The sequence below is a fragment of the Dipteris shenzhenensis genome, chromosome 18 (genome assembly GCF_047967505.1).
Source record: "Dipteris shenzhenensis isolate YYH24624 ecotype China chromosome 18, Dip_SZ_1.0, whole genome shotgun sequence".
Taxonomy (NCBI): Eukaryota; Viridiplantae; Streptophyta; class Polypodiopsida; order Gleicheniales; family Dipteridaceae; genus Dipteris; species Dipteris shenzhenensis.
The window spans coordinates 15021694-15041954 of record NC_141613.1 but is presented as its reverse complement, the minus strand read 5'-3'; the positions used below and the strand labels follow the sequence as shown (position 1 = coordinate 15041954).

Below are 20261 nucleotides of genomic sequence, written 5' to 3'. Positions count from 1 at the left end.
AAAGAAGACGGATAAGAACAAGAAGGGGTCCAGTTCAGATTCAAGAGAGTCAGATACTGCCAATATGGTAGTTAGTGGAGAACCATGATTCTTGGTGACATCTGCGAGTGTTACTGAGATCAAGTATGCGACCCAGAAGTCACATTGAGGATGTCTGATATTGAGATGTGGGCAAACGAGGAGTCGAAAACTTTTGTGCAGGTGAAGGACAGCAACGAGCTTGGAGTCATCCATGTGCTTTGTTGGTATTGCTAACACACGGGATGATTCCATGGAGTGGCCTACAGTTTCAAGGTCAGATAGATGTTGTGGTCCACAAAATTACACAAGGTAGTCGAATGTGCCTCTACGAGGTGCATGGTTTGCTTTCAGAGCAAACACACAAGCACGACGACGTTCTAGTATGTACTTTACGTTATTTGAGCCTTTATAGCATGCTATGGGAAGAATCTACTCTTCATGTGTCTCATGAAATGCGAGATTGGAAGGCATGTGCCATCTCGAAGGCAGAAGGGGAAGTGTGGGTGCTTCTTCAAATCTCGAAAGCATAATGCCGGAAGGTGATCATGGACAAGGTGTACTGAAGCCAGAAGAGTACTTGCTTGAGAGCTCAGTGGGAGCTCGTGGTCCAGATCGTCTGGAAATATTCTTGGGATATCATTTCTCAAGATAGTTCTTTTGTTGCGGACCTTGCCAAAGGGAGGACAGGTTGAAACAAACCCTGAGCACGGTGCCTAGAAGACTCCAGGCTGTTCACTCATTATGAGGGGGACAACTGGAAGATGGTGGCATCTAGATTGCTCAAGTTCAAAGGCCGGAACGTAGCTGAAGGTGGTTGGTGCCATCAAGTGCTACTTTGGATGAACCCATGTACCAGAACGGTTTACTACTGCGGGACCAGAGCTGGTGGAGTAGAAGCCAATGGTTGAAAAGCCAAGAATCTACATCAACACCAAACTGCTCCAGAGGGCTACAACACGGGAGCTACTAGAGCATCTTCATCAATGAGTTTCCATCAGGCTGAGAAGTATCGGTGAGAGGGGGTGTTGGAAGAGCCACCTCCCCATCTGCAAGCCCCTATATGAGGAGAGCGTGGGGGAAGTGGACTTAGGGTTAGGGCTACCACATGGGCGGCATAGTGGCTGCCGTGTGGGTGGCATACCCACAGAGAAAACCAAGGAGAGGGGGTTGCCACATGGGCAGCAAACAGGCTGCCATGTGGGCAGCACACCTCAGATCCTACTTGGCAAGGCAGAGGTCCCTTTGGAAGCCCAAGACTGTACGGATCTGCCACGGGGCTGTTTGGAGGCCTACAGCAACAGTACGGACCAGAGGAACCTGTGGTACGGGCCTAGGACAAGTGTCCAAAGGCTGGGTCAAGTCACGAGACACAAGGCGTACAGGTGGACTGTTTGGAGAAGACCAGGGTGCTGCACAGGTCCTAGATCAGGTCGGCCAGGAGGGGACAGTGGCAGGAAAATCTGCGGGCCAGGTACAGCAGGAAAAGGGGCTGCAATGGGCAGTCCCCTTGCCCTTATATAAGGCCTGAACTGGCTGGTTGGCTGATCAACCAGGTAAGCCAGCACACAGACCCATAAAGGGTCTTCACAGTCCCATACAAAGGGCTGTGGGTCGGTTTACATTGTCGGCTCAGTAGGGCTGACGGGGCTCATATCTCATCCACTGAGGCAGCACTTCAGGATGCAGAATGGAGCAGCAGAGCAGCATATCTGGGCCACCATCCAGAAGATCCAGGGGGGGCTGAGGAGCTGCAGACATAGAAGGGGCTGCACCCTTGGCTATCTTCTATGGCAGCAAGGAGCAGGGATCAAGGCATGGTGATGAAGTGTACTGAAGCTCAGCGAGGAGCACACAGGCTTAGGGATCTAGAAGTGCCATGAAGGTAGTAGGACAGCATCCTTTTGGTAAGGACAGAGGACCGTGATTTGGTGGGACTCTGGACTCCTTTTGTATTGTATCCTTCAAATGGAAATATGTTTTGTTGGTTTTATGTCTCTGTTGGAGCACAGTCCAATCACACAAAGTAAAATGTGAGCTCCTGGGCTATCAGTCATTTGCTGTGTGTATACCCTCTGTTGTCATTTTCCAACACTTCTGGATTCCCAGGTGTCCTGCATTAGGACTATGACGATGCTCAAAAAGCATTTAGCACCTAGTGTCATTGTTATACTCTACTTTTGTAGAGCAAGTATACTGTATTTTTTCCGCTTTCAAGACTATCTTTTTTCAGTTTTCAATAATATTATTTTTCCAATACTATATGTTTTCTGGCAGATTTCTATGTGGTTCCCAAGTTGAAAGCACAAGTGGTTAGTAGTCCTTTGTTGACACCTGGAGTGCTCTGGTTTAGGCTATAGTGCAGTGCGTTGCTTGGGCAGTTTTCCCCTCTGTGCCTTTTTTTTGTATTGTAGATCTTTTTTAGGGATTGGCCACCCTCTTGTACAAGCCGACAAGTTCTACAAAAGAAGAAGAAGAAGAAGAAGAATATAGATTGTTGCGCTATTATAATATCCTTCCTAATAAGGTTTGTGTAGCTTGTTCTATGATTCATTACACATCGAGCTCCTTTAGCAACATTGCAAAAGTAAAATTTTGCAACCTAAACATTGGTTCCTGCATGTGTTGCTAGTGGCGCACATGGGCCAGCTAGGTTTTCCATGTCAACCATCATGATGATTCCTGTCATCACTGCACAGGTTCAATGACACATATGGACCAGCCTGGTGGTCCATGTCAAAGCAACACACTAGCATTCAGTGGCACAGATGGGCCAACTAGGTGGTCCATCTCTTATGTGGACCATCGCTCTCGTTCTTGTCACAAGACATGTGGCTAATGTCGAAGCTCCCGGGACACACAAACCGCTTCACAGACTCAGTGGCAGACATGGACTAGCTAGTGTTCTATGTCAACCTTCAATCCTTTCAATTCTGAATTCTTACACGATGGATCTCTGATTGGGTAAAATAAATAGATCTTTGTTTGCTATTTGCTAAGGAGAGAGAGAAAGGGCAAAAAGGAATCTATGAGGTGGATTTTTTATTTAAAATTTCAACTTTGTTATGATGTGGCACTGTCTTTTGTTGAGCTATGTGTTTTGTCTGTGCAGGTCATAGTGTTCAACAAGGCGACGTGATTCCAGCTCAAGTCACACTTTCTTCTTGACCCTGGACTCATGAAGAATACTATCCCAGACAGTGATATATCTCAGCAAACCATTATTCCATCAAGCCTACAATCAAACGGCCGTTTCGTAAACATATGAGAAAAATGCTTGGAGCAAATGTTTGCTGTTTTTCTTTTTTGTTTCTTTAACCACAGATCCTACAATGTTGAACAAATCTCTGTTTCAGGCTTTTGAATGCTTCTTCTTTGGAAACAGTAACTCTAATCGAATGCAATGATATTGTGCAAAAGCCTTGCTGCAACTTCTGAAGCAACTGGTAGATTGGAAGGATAACTAGCAGACTAGCAGCAAGGCCCCCCACTTTTGATCAACAGGCTTAGCAGAATCCATAACGCTCTTCAGCCAAGGTAGGCCTCATGGGGTTGACGTCGGGGTGGTTGCAATATGCCATGAACTGCTGCTTATAGTCAAAACTTTGATGCCAAAGTGTATGAAAGCAAAGGAAACGCAAAGCAGAATGCGCAAATCAATGGACAACAGATTGCAAGAAAATTCTCGTTTTCCTTTCTGTCAGACACGGGAGATTTTAAAGATTCCCAGCTTACAACCAGACAAAGAAAAATCTGCAAAGGGTCAAAATGTTCCTGCACTGTGAAATATTTTCCTCCTCTGATACCAATGTCAGGTTTCCAACATTGAGGGCTCTATTTCTTCGTATCCACCCAGCCACTGGTTCCTTCCACTATGAGCTGTTTTCCTTCTCTGTTCCTCCTACTGCTTGGTCTCTTTGTCAAGATCTGGTACTAAGTCGAGCTCTACATTTACAACCCCAACGTCTCCACTTGGGACATCCTTTGGGTGCCATGTGTTTTTCAATTGAGCCTTTTCTTTAAAATCTTCTTTAGAGCCTTTTATATGCTCCCCACAGTTAATGGCTAGGCCTAGAGATAACTCTAGACGATATCCCTTTACACATTATGACATACCAACATCAGATGGTCCTATCCATTAACATCCCACCTTGGTAGATGCTGTCAAGCCCTCCTGGTTTCCCACCTTACCATAACCAAACAATAGAACTCCACGACTATGGTTGACGTAGCACTTGAGCCACTATTCCTTCATTGAATCACAGCAGCTGTTTGATTCAGCAGCTGTCGAACATAGAGCAGCTGAACTTATCAGCATCGCAGCAGCAGCAGCAAACAGGAATAGAAGGCAACCAAGGACAGCCATGCATGTAGGGCAGCATGCAGCCACGGCAAAAGATGGGATACTGCTTAAGGCAATAATGTGGATCCAGGAAGGCAACAAGTACACATGCCTTCATTGCAACCATCCTGCAGAGGCAGCAATACATGTAAACCCTATGGCAGTGATGTCCAAGACAGTCGCGTGAAGTGCAGCCTCCCACAGGATTTGAATGAGGATGTGAAGCAGCCCACAACCTGCAACCCATGGCCATGCACGGACTTAAGTAGAATGACTGTTTGGGATCACACCCGAGCTGTTTTCAAGGCAAGCACTCTCTTTGGAGGAAGAGGCGTGTTATACAAGAGCTGAAAAATACTACGGTTTCGCAGTAGACGAAGCTAGATGTGAGTGTGCACAGGGAAAGTAGTCGTAGTCCAAAGTCCCATCTTCGTCAAGGCAACCCAGCTGCAATGATGATGTGCAACAGTCCATTCAATCTGTTTGTGCACATTTCATATAATAGTCCGTGCTGTGCATTTTACGCCAGAATCAAAGCTAGCAGCAAGAGTATCAAGGCAGAGAATGAGAGAGACAGAAAGAAAGAAATAAATAAATAAATTTTATTAGAAGTCTTCGAAAGAAGGGTCTATGAAACTGAAAGAAGCAGGCCTGATACAATGAGCTGACAGGGTGGAGCCTCTAATCCGGCATCATCACCCACAATGAGTACAACATAATCAGATATAATACATGAGAGAAGTCTGGAATTGTGGCCAGGACAAAAGCTTGAGGGGGGTCAGGCGATAAATGAGGCAATGATGACAGGAAACCTGAAGTTTGTTCTTCCTGTGTCTGACGTCAAAATTTGAGATTCTTTGGAATAATCTAATCGCATGGAAGGCCATTCCTAGTTCTACATGAAGATTGCAAACTCTTCAAAATAGTCTCATCTTGTACAGAGGAATACTCCTTCTGAAGATGACACAAGGGCATTAGTGACAGATGGCTGATGGCATGTGGTCCGTTGTGCTCTCCTAGCAATGGTCCTGTCTCTGATGAGACACTATAACCCCTGTTGGTCATGGAGGAAGATTCTCAAGCATAATCTCTGTGTGTGTGTGTGTACGTTTTCTTCCTCAGCGACTGTTCTTACGCTCAATCATTCTGTGGTCGCTCCACATGTACATTTTATGTTCCAGTCTCCTGCTTCTTTTCGATCTGCTCCATTGCAACGTTCTGGCAAACAGAAGCAGCCTGCACAGTTCAATACTTCCGGTCAGCATGAAAAATCTCAGAAATTTGATTTCAACAGTCTTCCTTCAACGTCTTTACAGCTTGATCTCCTTCGTCGTCTTTGCGAGGAGTCAGTCATCAATAATCAATCAGGTCATGGGTTCCTCTTTGCGTCGGTTTCTCCCTTCTCAATCTTTTCTCCAAAGCCTATCTCAGGGACAACAAAATGGTGTTTGTCTATATTTTATGGGTCGAATTATGACAGCCTCTATGTTACGTGCATGGTCGACTGCAGCTGTTGGAGAAAATAAAATAAACTCATTTGTACTCCTTGGCAGAGGTTTTTATTATGCTGATTTTATCAATGTGGAGACAGTCTATCAGCTCGTTAATATGGCTGGCTTCCATGGTGCTGGTTATTTTGCGTATGTTATGCCTTGGGACCCTCTTTTTGACCCAGCCCAGAATCTAATGCATTATCGCCCTATCTGGGTCACCCTTAAAGCGTTGCCAGCACCTCTTCTCCCACACATTTCTTCTATTGCAGCTGTTTTGGGGAGAGTGTTGCATCTTCCGAAGCAGGAGTATCCTTTTCTAATTTCTTTATCTTTTGCTTTTTTTCCAAATGCATGTTACTAGTGTCGTCAACTTGGTCATTTTGCTCGGACATGCCCCTTAAACTCATGTCCATTTACCAATGTTAAGGGCTCTTTGTCCATCCCTCGGATTTGTACTCCTCTCCACTCAGATAAGGTGCAACAGTTGAAGAATAAACAAGAATGGAGGTGACTTCAACCTCAGGGAAAAGAATTGATTTCACCATCTTCTTCTACTCCTTTGTCAAACCCATTCCAGCCTCTTTCAGTGCAGGATATACTTATGCCTGAATCTTCGACGCTCTCTTCAGTTCAGCAGTCTCCCTTGGTTGGAGTTGAGCATCAGCTATCCTCTCCGGTTGTTGAGTATCAGTCTCTTGAAAGTTGAGCTGCAAGTTGATCTCTCTCCTTCGGAGGTAGATGATGTTAATGGGGAACAATCTGTGGATGTCAGAGAGCAAGATAATCCAGCAGTTGGTAAACAACCTAAAAGCACTTTTTCACTTGAAGATATGCATCCTCTGCTACAACAAAATTTTGACCCAGTTATACAACACTTCCGCCTTCCTTCTTATGTCAAGAAGAATCACAAGGGTCAAAAGAAATTACATTTCATTAATGACACTATTACTTCACTTCATAGTTTTCTAGTGCAACAAGGGATCACAGTGGAGGATATTGTTTTTATGTCACCATTTGGAGGTGAATAACTTTCATATATTCCTCCTTTCCCTTTTAGTTTTCAGTTAACCTCCTGGCTTTTCCCAGGGGCCTACTACTTCATGGTGGGTTTTCACCTCTTCTGAGGTTTCCCACAAAGAAATATAAGACTTCACAAAAAGTGTGTGTGTGTGTGTGTGTGTGCATGATCTTCATCCCTCTATGGCCTTCAATGATTCACAAGGCAGATGGATGGTTATGCAATGCATTGTACAGGGTGATATCTTTGAATTTGCATCTGTCTATGCTCCTCAATCCTCCCGTCATCGAGGACAGATTTGGGAAGATATGTAGAGGTATCCATGGAGGCAGTATGCTTTTCTTTGTGGTGACTTCAACAATGCTCCTCAAACAGAGGATAATACATCTAGCCATACACATATTTATTGCTGCCTGGGTTTACTTTCCAGCACAATGCTCAATCTACATACAAAGCTAGACTGGACAGGTGGTACAGAGTTGATCTTCAGCACTCTGACACTTTTACTACTACCTTGTCAGTTGATTATGCATTTGTGCATTCTGATCATGCAGCACCTCTATGTTTGAGGATTTCTCTGCATGACATGCCGGATGATAGGCTTCCACACAGAAGGCTCCTCATGGTTAACAATAGCTATTTGGATCATGATCATTTTAAGGCCATGGTGTATGATGCGTGTCAACCTCTTTCACCTCAGAGTTTTATTGATATTGATTATGCCTGGGATGCATTTGTTGCTCGTATGCAATCAGTTATTCGTGATTATGGCAAAAATTATCTCAAAACATTGAGGGATATGGTTGCTCAAGCAAAATCTCCCTGTCAGAACTTAGTCATTTTCGGTCTTTGTCTCTTGAAGAAAGCACATCTTTATGCCAAGCTAGACATTGTTTGCAAAGTAATGATCATAGAAAAATTGCCAAATGGGAGACAAGAGCTCGTCAGCGAGCTTTCTTGGATAAAGGTTGCTCGTCGAAGGGTTTTTTTAAGAGCTTACATCATAAGCGACAAGCTACCAATATTTGTCGTACTCTGCTTTCTGATGGACATTGGACTTCCTCTCGAGCTCAACTTGCTGTAGCTTGTGTTCATCATTTTTCCAGGAAGTTTGGACAGGCTGATCCTCTTTCTCCGGCAGTATTGGCAGCTCGGACTCAAATTTTTTATTTTTATTTTCCCCAAGAAAGGAACCTTCTATTAATGCTTGAAAGATTTCATACAAGACAACAGCCCCGAAGGTGCTAAGTATGAAAAAAAAAAACCGGAAAAGGCTGAAAGAAAAACCGGCCTGTTCCAAAGAAGCCCAGCTCACTACCTAGGGGATCTCTGGAACTGGGGCTAACAGCCAAGTGGGGGGACTATACAGCCAGCAAATCCCTCGCAGAGTGAAGATGTAGAAAACACCTGCAGGCCAAGCCTTGCAGAAATGAGCACGCCTCTCAATAGTCGCCCTGGAGCTTGGAGTCCCGCGCTCCCAGGTGGACCGAAGAGTGTAAATGATATCCTGCCAAATGGTAACCAAGGTAGCCGAGGGTGGAACCGGGTGCTCTCCCATCACAAGACTGCACCGAGCCACCCAGATGTTCCAAGCCGCGACACTGGCTACCACCTCCCAAACACTGTCCTCCCTAGGAGAAGGAAGAGCTAGGGTGTTAGGGGGGATTGCCTCGTGGAGTGCAATCCTCTGAATGCTCTGACCCTGTATCTGGTAGGCTGGGGAGATCTCATCAATCTGAAACGTGTGTCCTCCCTCTGTCAACCAAGCCACCATCCCCCAGGTGTAATTACTGTGTATACTCTGCATGCATGTCATGATCCTGAGGGCTCTCATCTAGATCCACGCTGCACTACGACAGCTCCATAGGCAATGCGGGATAGTCTCCAAGACACCATCTGAGCAGCAGTGGCACTACCCCTCCACTCGCATCTACTCCAACCACGGGCTGATGGGCAAGCCTTCGTGGGCTGCCAGCCAAAAGAAGTATGAGATATTCCTCGGCCGCAAGCTGGACCACAACCGCGTCCAAAACCTCGAGCGAACATCCCGAGGCACTCTCTGGCTCACCCAGTGTCTTTCCCTCGAGGGAGTCCACCTTGACGAGTCCATATGTAGTCTCCTGCCAATCCGTGTGGTGTAGGAAAAGAAAGGAACCTCATCTATCGTCTCAGCTAGGCCGCCCCTGGAGAGCCAAAACCACTCCCTCGGGTCCCACTAGACCTCCCTCAGGGGTCTACCCTCCCATAGCAAGAGGCACCATTGAGAGGTGTCCTGCTCTGAGAAGCCGGGGTGCATGCTGCCTCGCTACATCAAAATCCTCAGACACCAGTACGGGAAAACTACCCCAACCATTTGCTGTCTCTCCAAATGTGAAGTCCTTCCCACCACGACTCAGGAATGGCTAAGTCGATCTCGACCATCCGCTGCCCTGCCCCTCTCAGATGCGCTAGGGCATCAAGCCTCACCTCTGCCTCCATAGGTAGTCTGCTCCAGCAACCAAAAGACCCTGCTGGACCACTGTCCCACTGTGCTTAGCCAATGTGAGTCTGCTGCCCAAGCATACATCCCTCCTAATCTCTGACCTTTGGGTGCCACATAAGGGGCTCGCGCTCAAACTCCTCTCTACATCAGGGCGGAGCACGGATGAGGCCCCCTGCTAAGTCTCTGCAACCCTGTGGAGGCTCCTCATTAGGGGGGAGCCCTTCCCCGTAAGGGGGGCCTCTGAGAAGATCCATCTATGTGAAGGCTACCACTGTCCCCCAGTGCGTGGGGTGTTCCTCAGAAGCCCTCTCTGTAAGAGGAGCTTCCAAGGCTCGGCACCTGGGGTGAGGCCACGAACCACCAGCTTGCCCAGAAGGGCCCTGCTTTGCATCTCCGAAAGAATGATACCCAAGCCTCCCAGTACCTGCAGTATGATCACCGTCTACCAAGCTACTAGGGCCCTAGTGTTCCTCATGCCCTCTGAACTTGCCCAGAGGAAGTTTTGTACCAACCGTCGGAGCAGCCCAATGCATCCTCTGAGAAAGCACCAACAGGAGGCAATATACCAAGCAGTGGCAAGGACCTAGTTTGCCACTAAGGTGCGACCTACGAGGGAGAGTTTGGCCGAGCTCCAATAGAGAAGCTTGCACCGAACACTCTCAAGGACCGGGGCGATCTGTTGCTTTGCTGTGATGTCAATACCCACCTGGCATCCGAGGTATCTCGTTGTCTGGCCCCGTGGTATCCATCTGAAACCAAAGTCACTCCCCCACTCACAGATCTCCTGTGTCTCCTCAAAGCCCGTGAAGAAGCCTATGGATTTCGTTGAGTTGATCCGTGCCCCCGAGGCCTCACAATAGATAGCCAAGGCGCCTTTGGATCTCTCTAGACTCGCTGTGGTGCCCTCAACATATGTTTCGCTCAAGTTGAGGTAACATGACCTCGGAAGGGTCAGTCGACATTTTCCTTTAAAGGATCAATGTTTGTATTATATTTGTTGGGCTTTACGTAAATGATCAGAAAGGAATTAAAGTCAAGGTTCTTAGTGAGGGTGATATGGCACTAGACTAGGTGGATCTAAGGCTAAAGGGTCTAAATGCATTAAATGTGCCAAGGGGCAAATGATTCAATGATATCCCAAGAGAGGGGTAAATGATGCATTTAGGAGGTTAGAATGAAGACATGTGGCATACTAGATTCATCTAGGGAATTGTGGCTCTGGTATTCAGCTTGCAAGTCCTTCTCACGTTTTTATTATTGTAATGAGCTTGCTGAACTGAAGAACGGCTGGGTGGTTATTCGTAGTGCTATCACCTGTTAATTGGTGTTCGTCAATTCGTGGCCATGAATGAGCTGTAAATTTTAGTCGTATCATTTTGATATCAGAGCGGATTGGGTTGGATCGAGGGTTCATCGTAAGGCCTTGCGTATCGCCTTTAAAGATTTGGTTGTAACAAGAAAATTGTCTTGGATATCATTTGCCACCGTACCAATGCTCCAGCTACATTCGTCATGCTTATGAACGATCTACTACGTCCGTATATTGGAAAGTTTGTATTACACTTTATTAACGATATTCTTATATTCAGCAAAGGTACTGCTGAGCATTACGAACACTTAAGAATAGTGTTTAGTACTTTGAGGAAAGCTATTCTTTATGTAAATAAAAAGAAAACTATACTGTGTATGGTAAGACTTGAATATTTAGGATTCATAATTACTCCTGAGGGAGTAGAAATGGATCAAAAGAAAGTGACTGCGATACTGACTTGGCCAATCCCTCAGAGTTTGACCGCTTTGCGATCATTCTTGGGATTTGTCCAATTTTATCAAAGGATATTCCGAAATAGTATCGCCATTGACTGATCTGACCTCAAATAAAGTACCTTTTATATGGGGACAGAATCAACAGGAAAGTTTTAACACCATAAAACAAGCTGTGGTTTCAGGACCGGTGTTAAAAATAGTTGATCCCCGGAAACCGTTTTTCCTTGAAACCGATGTAAGTGGCATTGCGGTAGGAGCAGTTCTCCTCCAAGAGGGAAGGCCAGTAGCCTTTGAAAGCAAGAAGCTTTCTCCCTCTCAACGAAATTGGCCAACTCATGAATTAGAGTTGTATGTTGTTGTCCATGCTCTGAAAACATGGAGACATTATTTGTATGGGTCAGAGTTTTATGTTGATGTTGATCATGAGACTCTGAAACATTTTTGTAAACAACCTGACCTGAGAGGCCGCCAGGCTAGGTGGACCAACTGTGGATTTGCGAGAGCAAGTTACTCAGACTGCGGTTGTTACTATGGATACTTCTGTTGGACTGGATACAAATGCCCCATCAATGTCGGATCTGGCACCTGCCTCTACTTTTTCCCTGGGCACTTTCCATCCCTGATTGCGTTTTTGACCATGTGATTCAAAAATTTTGAGTGCCTGCTTATCTCAAGAAGAATCACAAGGGTAAAAAACACCTTCATTTCATTGATGGTGATGTGGTTCCTTTACAACAGTTTTTGCAAGCAAATAATCTCACCGTGGTGGATAACCTGCTGGATGCCCCCCTGGTGATTTGTAATTGTTTTCACTTTTCCATTTTTCAGTTAGCCTCTTGGCTTTTTCCAGAGGCCTACTTGTAATCTTTTTACTTTTGTACTTCCTGGTGGGTTTTCACCTCTTCTGAGGTTTCCCACACAAAAATATAAGATTTTACTATTTTTTTTAAAAGTCTGTGTGTGGTGTGGAGTGAGTGAAAGGAGCTCTACTATGGTGTTTTCCTGCTGCAGCGTGCCCATTTAGGGTTCCAGGCCCTTCCTAGTGCCCCGTCTAGGGTTCGGTGCTGTCCTCGTTGGTTCGTACAGGCTCTCGTGCCCTCCTTCAGCTCTCACGATCTCCCTTGCAGGCATGTTTTCTCCCGTACCTGTACAGAATTGCTATGTACAGTTCCGTACTTGCTGTACGGCCTATACGGCCATTTCTGGCTAAGCGTGGGTTCTTGCTGCTGGTCGCCATCCTTCGTTGCTCCTCCGTTTTGCTGCTGGTTGCCTCATTTCCTGTTTCTTTGTCTTGCTGCTGGTTGCCTTCACTCCCTCTCTCACTTCTATTTCATTTCCTTGCTGTCTACCGCGTGGTTCAGCTTTCTTTCCTGTCCATACCTTTTCACATTTTGTTCTTCCTTCCTTTTCTGCCCCCTGTGTTGTTCCTTTGTTCATAGGCCTCTTTTGTTGTCTTTTTCTTTGTTTTACCTCATTTCAGTTACATAACTTCAATGAAGATTTAGTCTCACAAGAAACAAAAGCAAGACTCAGGTCAGGATGACCCTGTGCATGCCTCGCTTGAGGCACAACTGGTTTTTGATGTTATGCACGAGGGTTTTGAAGATACCCGCCGCAAGGATTGGAGATTATGGTGGAGGTTGATGATGTAGTGGATCCCCTGCACGAATATGCAAAGCATGCTATCATTAACTTTTTCCCAGGTCGTTTGCCAGTTGCAGCAGATGTGGGTAACTGGTTGACCAGAACACTGGGTGGTTATTTTGTTCATATAGTGCACTATGCAGCCCGGGGCTTTTTGAAATTATTATGGTTGACGAGTAGCAAAAACAGATGCTCCTTGAACTTTCTCCACTTTTTTATGGACAACAGATGGTTGATGCCCTGCCATGGTTGCTCACCAAGGATTATCAAGCTTTGATTCGACATCATTGTCCGATGTGGGTGGAGGTGGTTGATTTCCCTCAATGCTTGGCTTCGCTTTTGCCAAGAATTGCAGCTTCTTTGGGCAAGGTGGTATGTCCACCTAGGCCAAATGGGAATTCAAATAGATTTTGCATCCAATGGGATAATGATAATGCCACTCCCGAATCTTATTCTGTTACAGTAAATCTTGTTGCTATGGGAAGCGCATTTTATAAGCTCAAATGGGGATTATTTGCAGGAGCTTGCTTTGAATGTAAAAAGTTTGGGCACGTGGACTCCCAATGCCCTCTAGTATTACACAAAATGCCTCCGGATGCTATGCCTGCTCAAATGCAACCTAAGGATACTAGTGGCTCCTCAGTGGCTAAAACTAAGTCTACCAAGCCCGTCGGTGCAGCCCAGGATAAGAGGAAAGCTCCCATTGTCTCAAATGGCAATGCTTCTTCTTTGATGCCTTCTACTTCTCAATCGAAAACAAAAGAAAAAACATTGCAGGAAGCTTGGCAGAGTCCAAGAAAAACTGTGATAGCACGGAGACCTTCCCTCACCGTCTTCCCTGAAGAGGAAATTACAGGTCCTTTGTCTTCTCCATAGACACTTGTTTCTTCTTAGGGTCGCGAGCCGGATCTTGAGATTGAAATGCAGACTTGATAGTTTTGGTTCTCAGCTGTACATATTCTGTAAATATGTTGTCACATATAAAATGTTTGACTCTCAATGTACAGGGTTTATGTGATCCCAAGAAATGGAAACTTGTCTAGGGCTATCTCAATCAATTATAGCCTTACATAGTGGCATTGCAAGGGCACAACCAGCATATGTATGCTGGTCGTTATGGGCACTTTGCTCGGTATGACATATTTTATGCAGGTGAGCATTCTTTTTCAGGTGTGGATTTCCTAGTGAAACATGAGTTTTAGCCAGTTGTTGCTCTGAATGATAGCCAAGGCAGATGGCTGCTTATACAGTATCTCGTTCAGGGTGAATTTTTGAATTTGCATCGGTTTATGGACCTCAATCCTCTCGCAGTAAAGGTTTAAGTTGGGCTGATATGCAAGCCTATCCCTAGAGACAGCATGCCTTTATTTGTGGGGATTTTAATAATGCTCCTCAGCATGGTGATAATACTTCTGGCCATATTCACATGTTGGCTTCTGAGCGTCACCATTGGTCTCTTAGCTCGGTCTTGTTGACCTTTGAAAAGAATCACGGCCAATGTTGCCTAGCTATACTTTTAAGCATAATGCTCAATCTTCTTATCGGGCTCGTCTAGATTGTTGGTACAAGGTTAATCCTCAGCACTATGATTATCTCACTGCTAAATTATGGGTGGATTATGCTTTTATGCAGTCTGATCATTCCCCTTTGTGGATGACTCTCTTCATGACGATCAGCTAAAGAAGGCTACTCATCGTCAATAATAATTATTTGGCACATGATGCATACAAGGCCGTGGTTTATGAGGCTGTCCACCCCCTATCACAACAGTCTCACTTTGGCATTGACTATGCTTGGGAAGCTTTCATTGCTAGAATGCAAGCACTGAGAGCAGTTATTCGCAACTATGGCAAAACTTACATGAAGACTTTGAGAGAGAATGTTGCTCATGCTAAATTTACGTGTCAATCCTTGACTGAGCTGAGTCATATCAGAAATCTTTCTATGGAAGAAAATCAGATTTCATGCTAGGCTAAACGTTGTTTGCAATGCAAGGACAATAGAAAAATCTCTAAATGGGAGACACAGGCATGACAAAGGGCTTTTTTGGATAAAGGATGTTCATCCAAAGCCTTTTTTAAAGGCTTACACTATAAGAGACACTCTCAAAGTAATTGTAGGGTTCTTCTCTCTAATGGTGCTTAGACTTCTTGTCGAACACAGCTTGCCACAGCTTGTGTTCATCATTTTGTTGCTCAATTTGGTAAAGCAGATCCTCCTTCACAGGAGGTTATTTCAGCAAGGCAGCAATTACTACAGCATGTCACTCCCATTGTCTCACCAATGCACGCTTTGGACTTGGAAACTCCTTTCACTAAAAGAGAGTTAAGCGATGTTATTAAATCATGTGGTAGATGGAAATCTCCCAGCTAGGATGGTCTCACAGTTGAATTCTTCTTGGCATATTGGGATCTCCTTAAGTCTCTTTTGCTGCAAATGATAAATCGTGCTTGGCAACATCAATACATGCCGGATTCCTAGAAGAAAGGGCTTGTAAAACTTCTGCCCAAGAAGCCAATCTGTGAATCTCTAGCTAATTGGAGACCTATCACTTTGATGCATGTTATTTATAAGATTCGCACCAAAATGGTATCAAAGAACATTTGCATGATGGCCTTCATCCGGCGCAACATGGTTTTATTCCTCGTAGGCATATAGCTGACAATATTGCAAATGCCTATATTAGGATTGAGTATGCCAAGTATACTGTTGCAAAGGCTTTTGACACCATCCAATGGGATTTTATAGCTCAGACCATGCGAGCTTTGGGTTTTGGTTAGCATATCATCTTTTGGCTCTACAGTGACAACAAAGCTGCCTACATCTTGTCACAGGATATTTTTGAAGCTTGGACACTCCGTTGTTCAGTTCGCTAGGGCTGTCCTCTTAGTACTATTCTGTATGCTATAGCCACACATCCTATGCTTCAATATATCGACCATTTGGTTGCCGCCGACAAGTTACATGGCTTGCATATTCCTAAAAGTCGCCCTCCAGTGTATGCAAATGACTCCTTTTCTTGTGTCACGGAATACTAAAAGGAACCTTTCTTTGCTTAAGCAAGCTCTCTCACTATATGGGCTGGTTGCTGGCCTTCATGTCAATTTTGAGAAATCTCGCTTGTTGCCTTTGCATCCTAAAGATTTGCATACTCTGGTATGGCCGGGGGAAATTGTCCCACCCAATAAGCTGGCACATCATGTTGGTTATCCTTTGGGTTGGTCAATGACCCGTCGTCAACACATTGATTGGGTTCTTGCCAAATTAAAGCTGGAATATTGGAAGTTAGCCACTTGGCCTTTGCATGTCCGGCTCACAATTGTTCAATCTATTTTGGTGGCCTACATTCAATTTTATCTGCCATTGATCTTTTTTACCAAAGGAGATCTTACATCCTTTATGTCCGCCATCATGGAATTTTCTAGCGTTCAAAGCATGGCAAGAAAAGCTTGTGCTCGCTTCCAGTACAGCAGTATGTCCATCAAAATTGCATGGGGGGTTGAATATTCTCAACATTCATGTGCACATTCTAGCTCATGAAGGGAAAATGATGCTACAGTTCCTACATGGTGATCACCCTTGGGCTGCTATGACGCGCTTCTTACTTCTTCAACTCACTATTACTCCTTTTGGCTATTGGCAACCTACTCAATGGGATTTTCTGTTGGGCAGTATTGAAGGCAAGGTCAAAGGTTGCCCTATTGTTTCTCAGATGTTTTCGGATTGGAAAAATATTCTCTCGCATTTGGCTTGGCATGGCCGGGACTCTTTGTAGAGTAACTCTTTGAGAGCTGAGAGCATCCACTGATCACGGGTTTTTTCTCCACCATTGGCTTTACAGGAGCCCAGACGCTCATATTTTCTTAAGTCAAAAGGCATCTCCTCTGTGGCAGATGTCAGTCATGATGGTGGCATTCTTTTATCCTTTCCTTTGGTTGCTGATAAATATGGTTTAGGGATGTGTTACCGTCCTATATGGCAGGTCATTCGGATGCTTCAGCCATTTCAGCCAGTACTTGTCCATTCGTCCTTTGAAGCTGTCTCATATTATAGTCTCATCTTTATATAAAGTTATGTTGTCTTCACCTTGGGTGTCAGACAAGGCTTATCAAACTTGGTGTTTGCATCGTCCAGTCAAATGGTGGAGGAAAAGAGCACTCCAAGGTCCCTCTACGACAACAGGGTCGTCACGTCTGGACAGCTTTTATCATGCAGACGTATTGCTCTAGCTATTTGTCTTTGATATTCTTTGGCACTGCCCTGAGACACGGGGCTTCTTGGGTACCCTTCGGCAGAGATTACGACTAAGATTTCCATAGGCTTCTTTCGGAAAGCTTTTATGGTTGTTCTTTACCTGGGTTCGGTACTGGGCACTCTGGACTCTCTGGAAAAAACCATAGTCTTTGGTGATCCTATTTTTTCTACTTTTGTTTTATTTTGTCGTTCTTTGCAGCAATCGCTCTTCGATTACCTACAAACTCACTACATAGATTATGATGTATATTTGTCCTACACGGAGATTTTCTCTTGATGTAATCTTTGAGCTTCTTAGTTTTGGGATAGCTATCTTGTAATATAAAGCATTCAAAGTTTTCACCCCCAAAAAAATGTGTGTGTGTATAGAGAGAGAGACTTTCCTGATGGGTTATCTTCTTTGCAATTTGCAGACAAAGGAGTTAAATGCTGGTTCTCCTCTCTGTAATTGCATGTCTTCCAATGCAGCACTGCTGCATCTTCATAGGATGTCAGGAACACAGCAATAGAGAGGCATGCTAACAACCATACCATCGGGCAAAATCTGTTTGACCCACCGCCCAATTTCATTGTGGGAATAAAATTGTGAACTCACAGCATAGTTATGCTGTGAATATTACAGGTAGCAGAGAGAACCCTTATATAAAGTTTAAGCATCTAAGATCCATTACGTATATATCAAGAGTCCATAATGCTTTAAAGAGTACCGTTCGATATCATTACGTGTGGATTATGATAGGCCTTTATACGGAGTTTAGAAGCATTTGTGAAAAGTTCAATCTAGACATATGCATCAACAGTATACGGTAGCTAGCCATGCTCTACTAGTTTATGAAGATTATGCGTATGCTTTACTTTCAACGTCCTTGAGACTTCAATTTGCCATACCTGGCTCATGCTGCAACGTTGCTTCGTTCAGATTGGAGAAAAGCCTCTCGTATTGATCCGGTGCACCATTTTCGGTATTCCAGCGATCCGGAGACGTTGGCAAGTTAACTTTAGGCGGGGCTAATTTTACGTCGGCCACAGCATCTAGATCGGTTTCTGTTGCGCCCGATTCGTGGGAGGCTCTCCACGGCAGCATTTGTTTCAAAGATGTGGACCTGAGGGAAGTTAGCTTGCTCATTTGGAGCGACAATACGTTCCCGTTGTGGGTGAAAAAGGATGAGGGTCTTGAATTGCAGGCAAGGCGCTCAGCTGGAATTGGGAGTGCAGCGTGTAACGTGAAGCCCATTGTAGATTACACTTCCTTTAACGTGTAATCATGGGCAGTTCTCAAAGCATAGGCATTGTCCATGGCATCCAAATGTGCCCACAAATGGATGAAGTTCAATAGTCATTGCGAGATTGATTGGTGCTTCTTTCATTCAGCTCATCTCTTGAGGTGGTGAATATCAGCCACTAGTGCCAACACTCTTTTTTTTTTTGGTGAAAGCACATTACTATATTATTAACATGAAATCAATGTACATGACATTAGACTCCAAAAGAGAGCCTAATGGAAGAACTCAAAAACAGTCAGAAAACACTTCAAGGCTAGTAGCATCCAAGTCCCTTGCAGCATAACTATCATATAAAGATTACTTGAGGGACATTCTCAAGAAAACATATGCCTGAGGAAACTGTTGACCTATCCTAGAATGCAATCTCTGTGTCCAAATGGTCCATAGTACCCAAAAACGAGTCCAGTGAAAGAAGAGGAGGAATGGAGACATCTGAGATGAGAAGCATCCAAACATCCAGAAGAGTTTCCCGAATCTGATAGAGGGAAACCGAAGCCGCAGCAAATGAGAGACATGAGTGATCAATATCCGAGAGTGCGGGCAAGACCATAATAGATGAGGAACTGTCTCGCGGGGATGAGAGCAGCGGGGGCAGGAAGGGGAAGCAATGCGACGTGTTGCCAATTCACCAGTGCCAACACTCACCTTGTTTCATGCCACTTGGTTGATACACCCCATCAAAGGCTTGGGTCCCTAGATATATTAATCTCCGCCCTTGGATTGAAGTAGGCTTGGGTTGGATTCAAGTAGGCTTGGGTCGCGAGAATATCAATCTCCTCTGTTGGATCATCCAATATAGCTGCCCGAACTGCCGGCATTTAATTTATGGCATCTCCCTAAGCCTGTGATGGCCGAAAAGGTGGGGGTGTCCCGCTTTCCCACTCAAAAAATGGCTCGCCATTTTCTAAGCTGGAAAGTGGTGGTCCTCCCCCACTTTCCCTACTCCCTGAATGTATCATACATGTAGGGTAAGGGCCTATGACTTTGCATTTACTTTTTGGAAGGAGACGAGGGGTTTTTTTTTTATAGAAGTAACCAAGATGCCTATTAGTACCAAAGGGGAGGTAAAAAGAAATGATATACAAAGTTGGCTATCTCTTATGGGTACACTACCAAAGGAGCAAGTTACATCCTAGAAGAACTTATTTGAATCTATCTTACCAGAAATAACACCCAGGTCGATCAACAAAGATTTTGATAGACCAAACGACATCTTCATGACACCCAGTCCCAACACCTTGCTCAAACACAATCCAATTATGGGCCCCCAGATACAGCCAGCACGTTGCAAGTGTATATGGAAGACCCCTGTGAGCACCACACTCTCGTAATGAAAAATGCGCCATCAATCCCACCTTCTTAGCTACCCCTTCCAACCTTCGCCAAATCCAACTAGTTGTTGGACACAATGATAGCAGATGCACCACATCTTCTACACACCTCCCCATTGATTTTGTTATCCTATCCTTAAGAGGCAGCCACATGTGCATCACTTTCCACATTAAAAATATGGCTTCACCAGTCTAGCATCCGTTCCACACGCCCCTCAAATCTGCTCTCTCCACCACCTAGGGCTTACACTTGGTATTTAGAGAAGCAATCACTGAATGATTTTCCATCAATCTCCTATAGACTACCGTTTGAGACCTTACATGGACTCGTCCTCCCTACACACCTCTGGTTCACCCACCACATTAGGGAGGAAATGTAATTTGACGGCCACCCATCTAATATATTTTTCATCACCTCAATTATCACTATCATTTCACTTTCATTAAGGGGAAACCAATTCGGAATCTCCAGTACCGGTAGCCAATAGGCTCTCTTGGAATCCCATAAGTGCATCCCATGAAACAATTCCCTTCCCCTACAGAGTCCACCCTAACCAAATGTTTACCATTGACAGTAATAGCTAAACTCCACCACAAGCTTTCACAAAGTCTAACATCCCCACACAACC

The 20261-nt window shown here is 44.8% G+C and overlaps 1 protein-coding gene across 2 annotated transcripts in view; it reads right to left on the bottom strand.

Moving 5' to 3' along the window:
- LOC147890844 (uncharacterized) overlaps window positions 1-18359 on the bottom strand; it is a 115663-nt gene extending 97304 nt beyond the window's left edge. For both annotated transcript variants that reach the window (XM_087389534.1, XM_087389535.1), the window contains exon 1: window positions 17907-18359. In XM_087389534.1, the coding sequence (XP_087245660.1) occupies window positions 17907-18252 (346 nt within the window). In that variant the 5' untranslated portion in view covers window positions 18253-18359. The remainder of the gene's footprint in view (window positions 1-17906) is intronic.
- Window positions 18360-20261: the final 1902 nt, after the last annotated feature.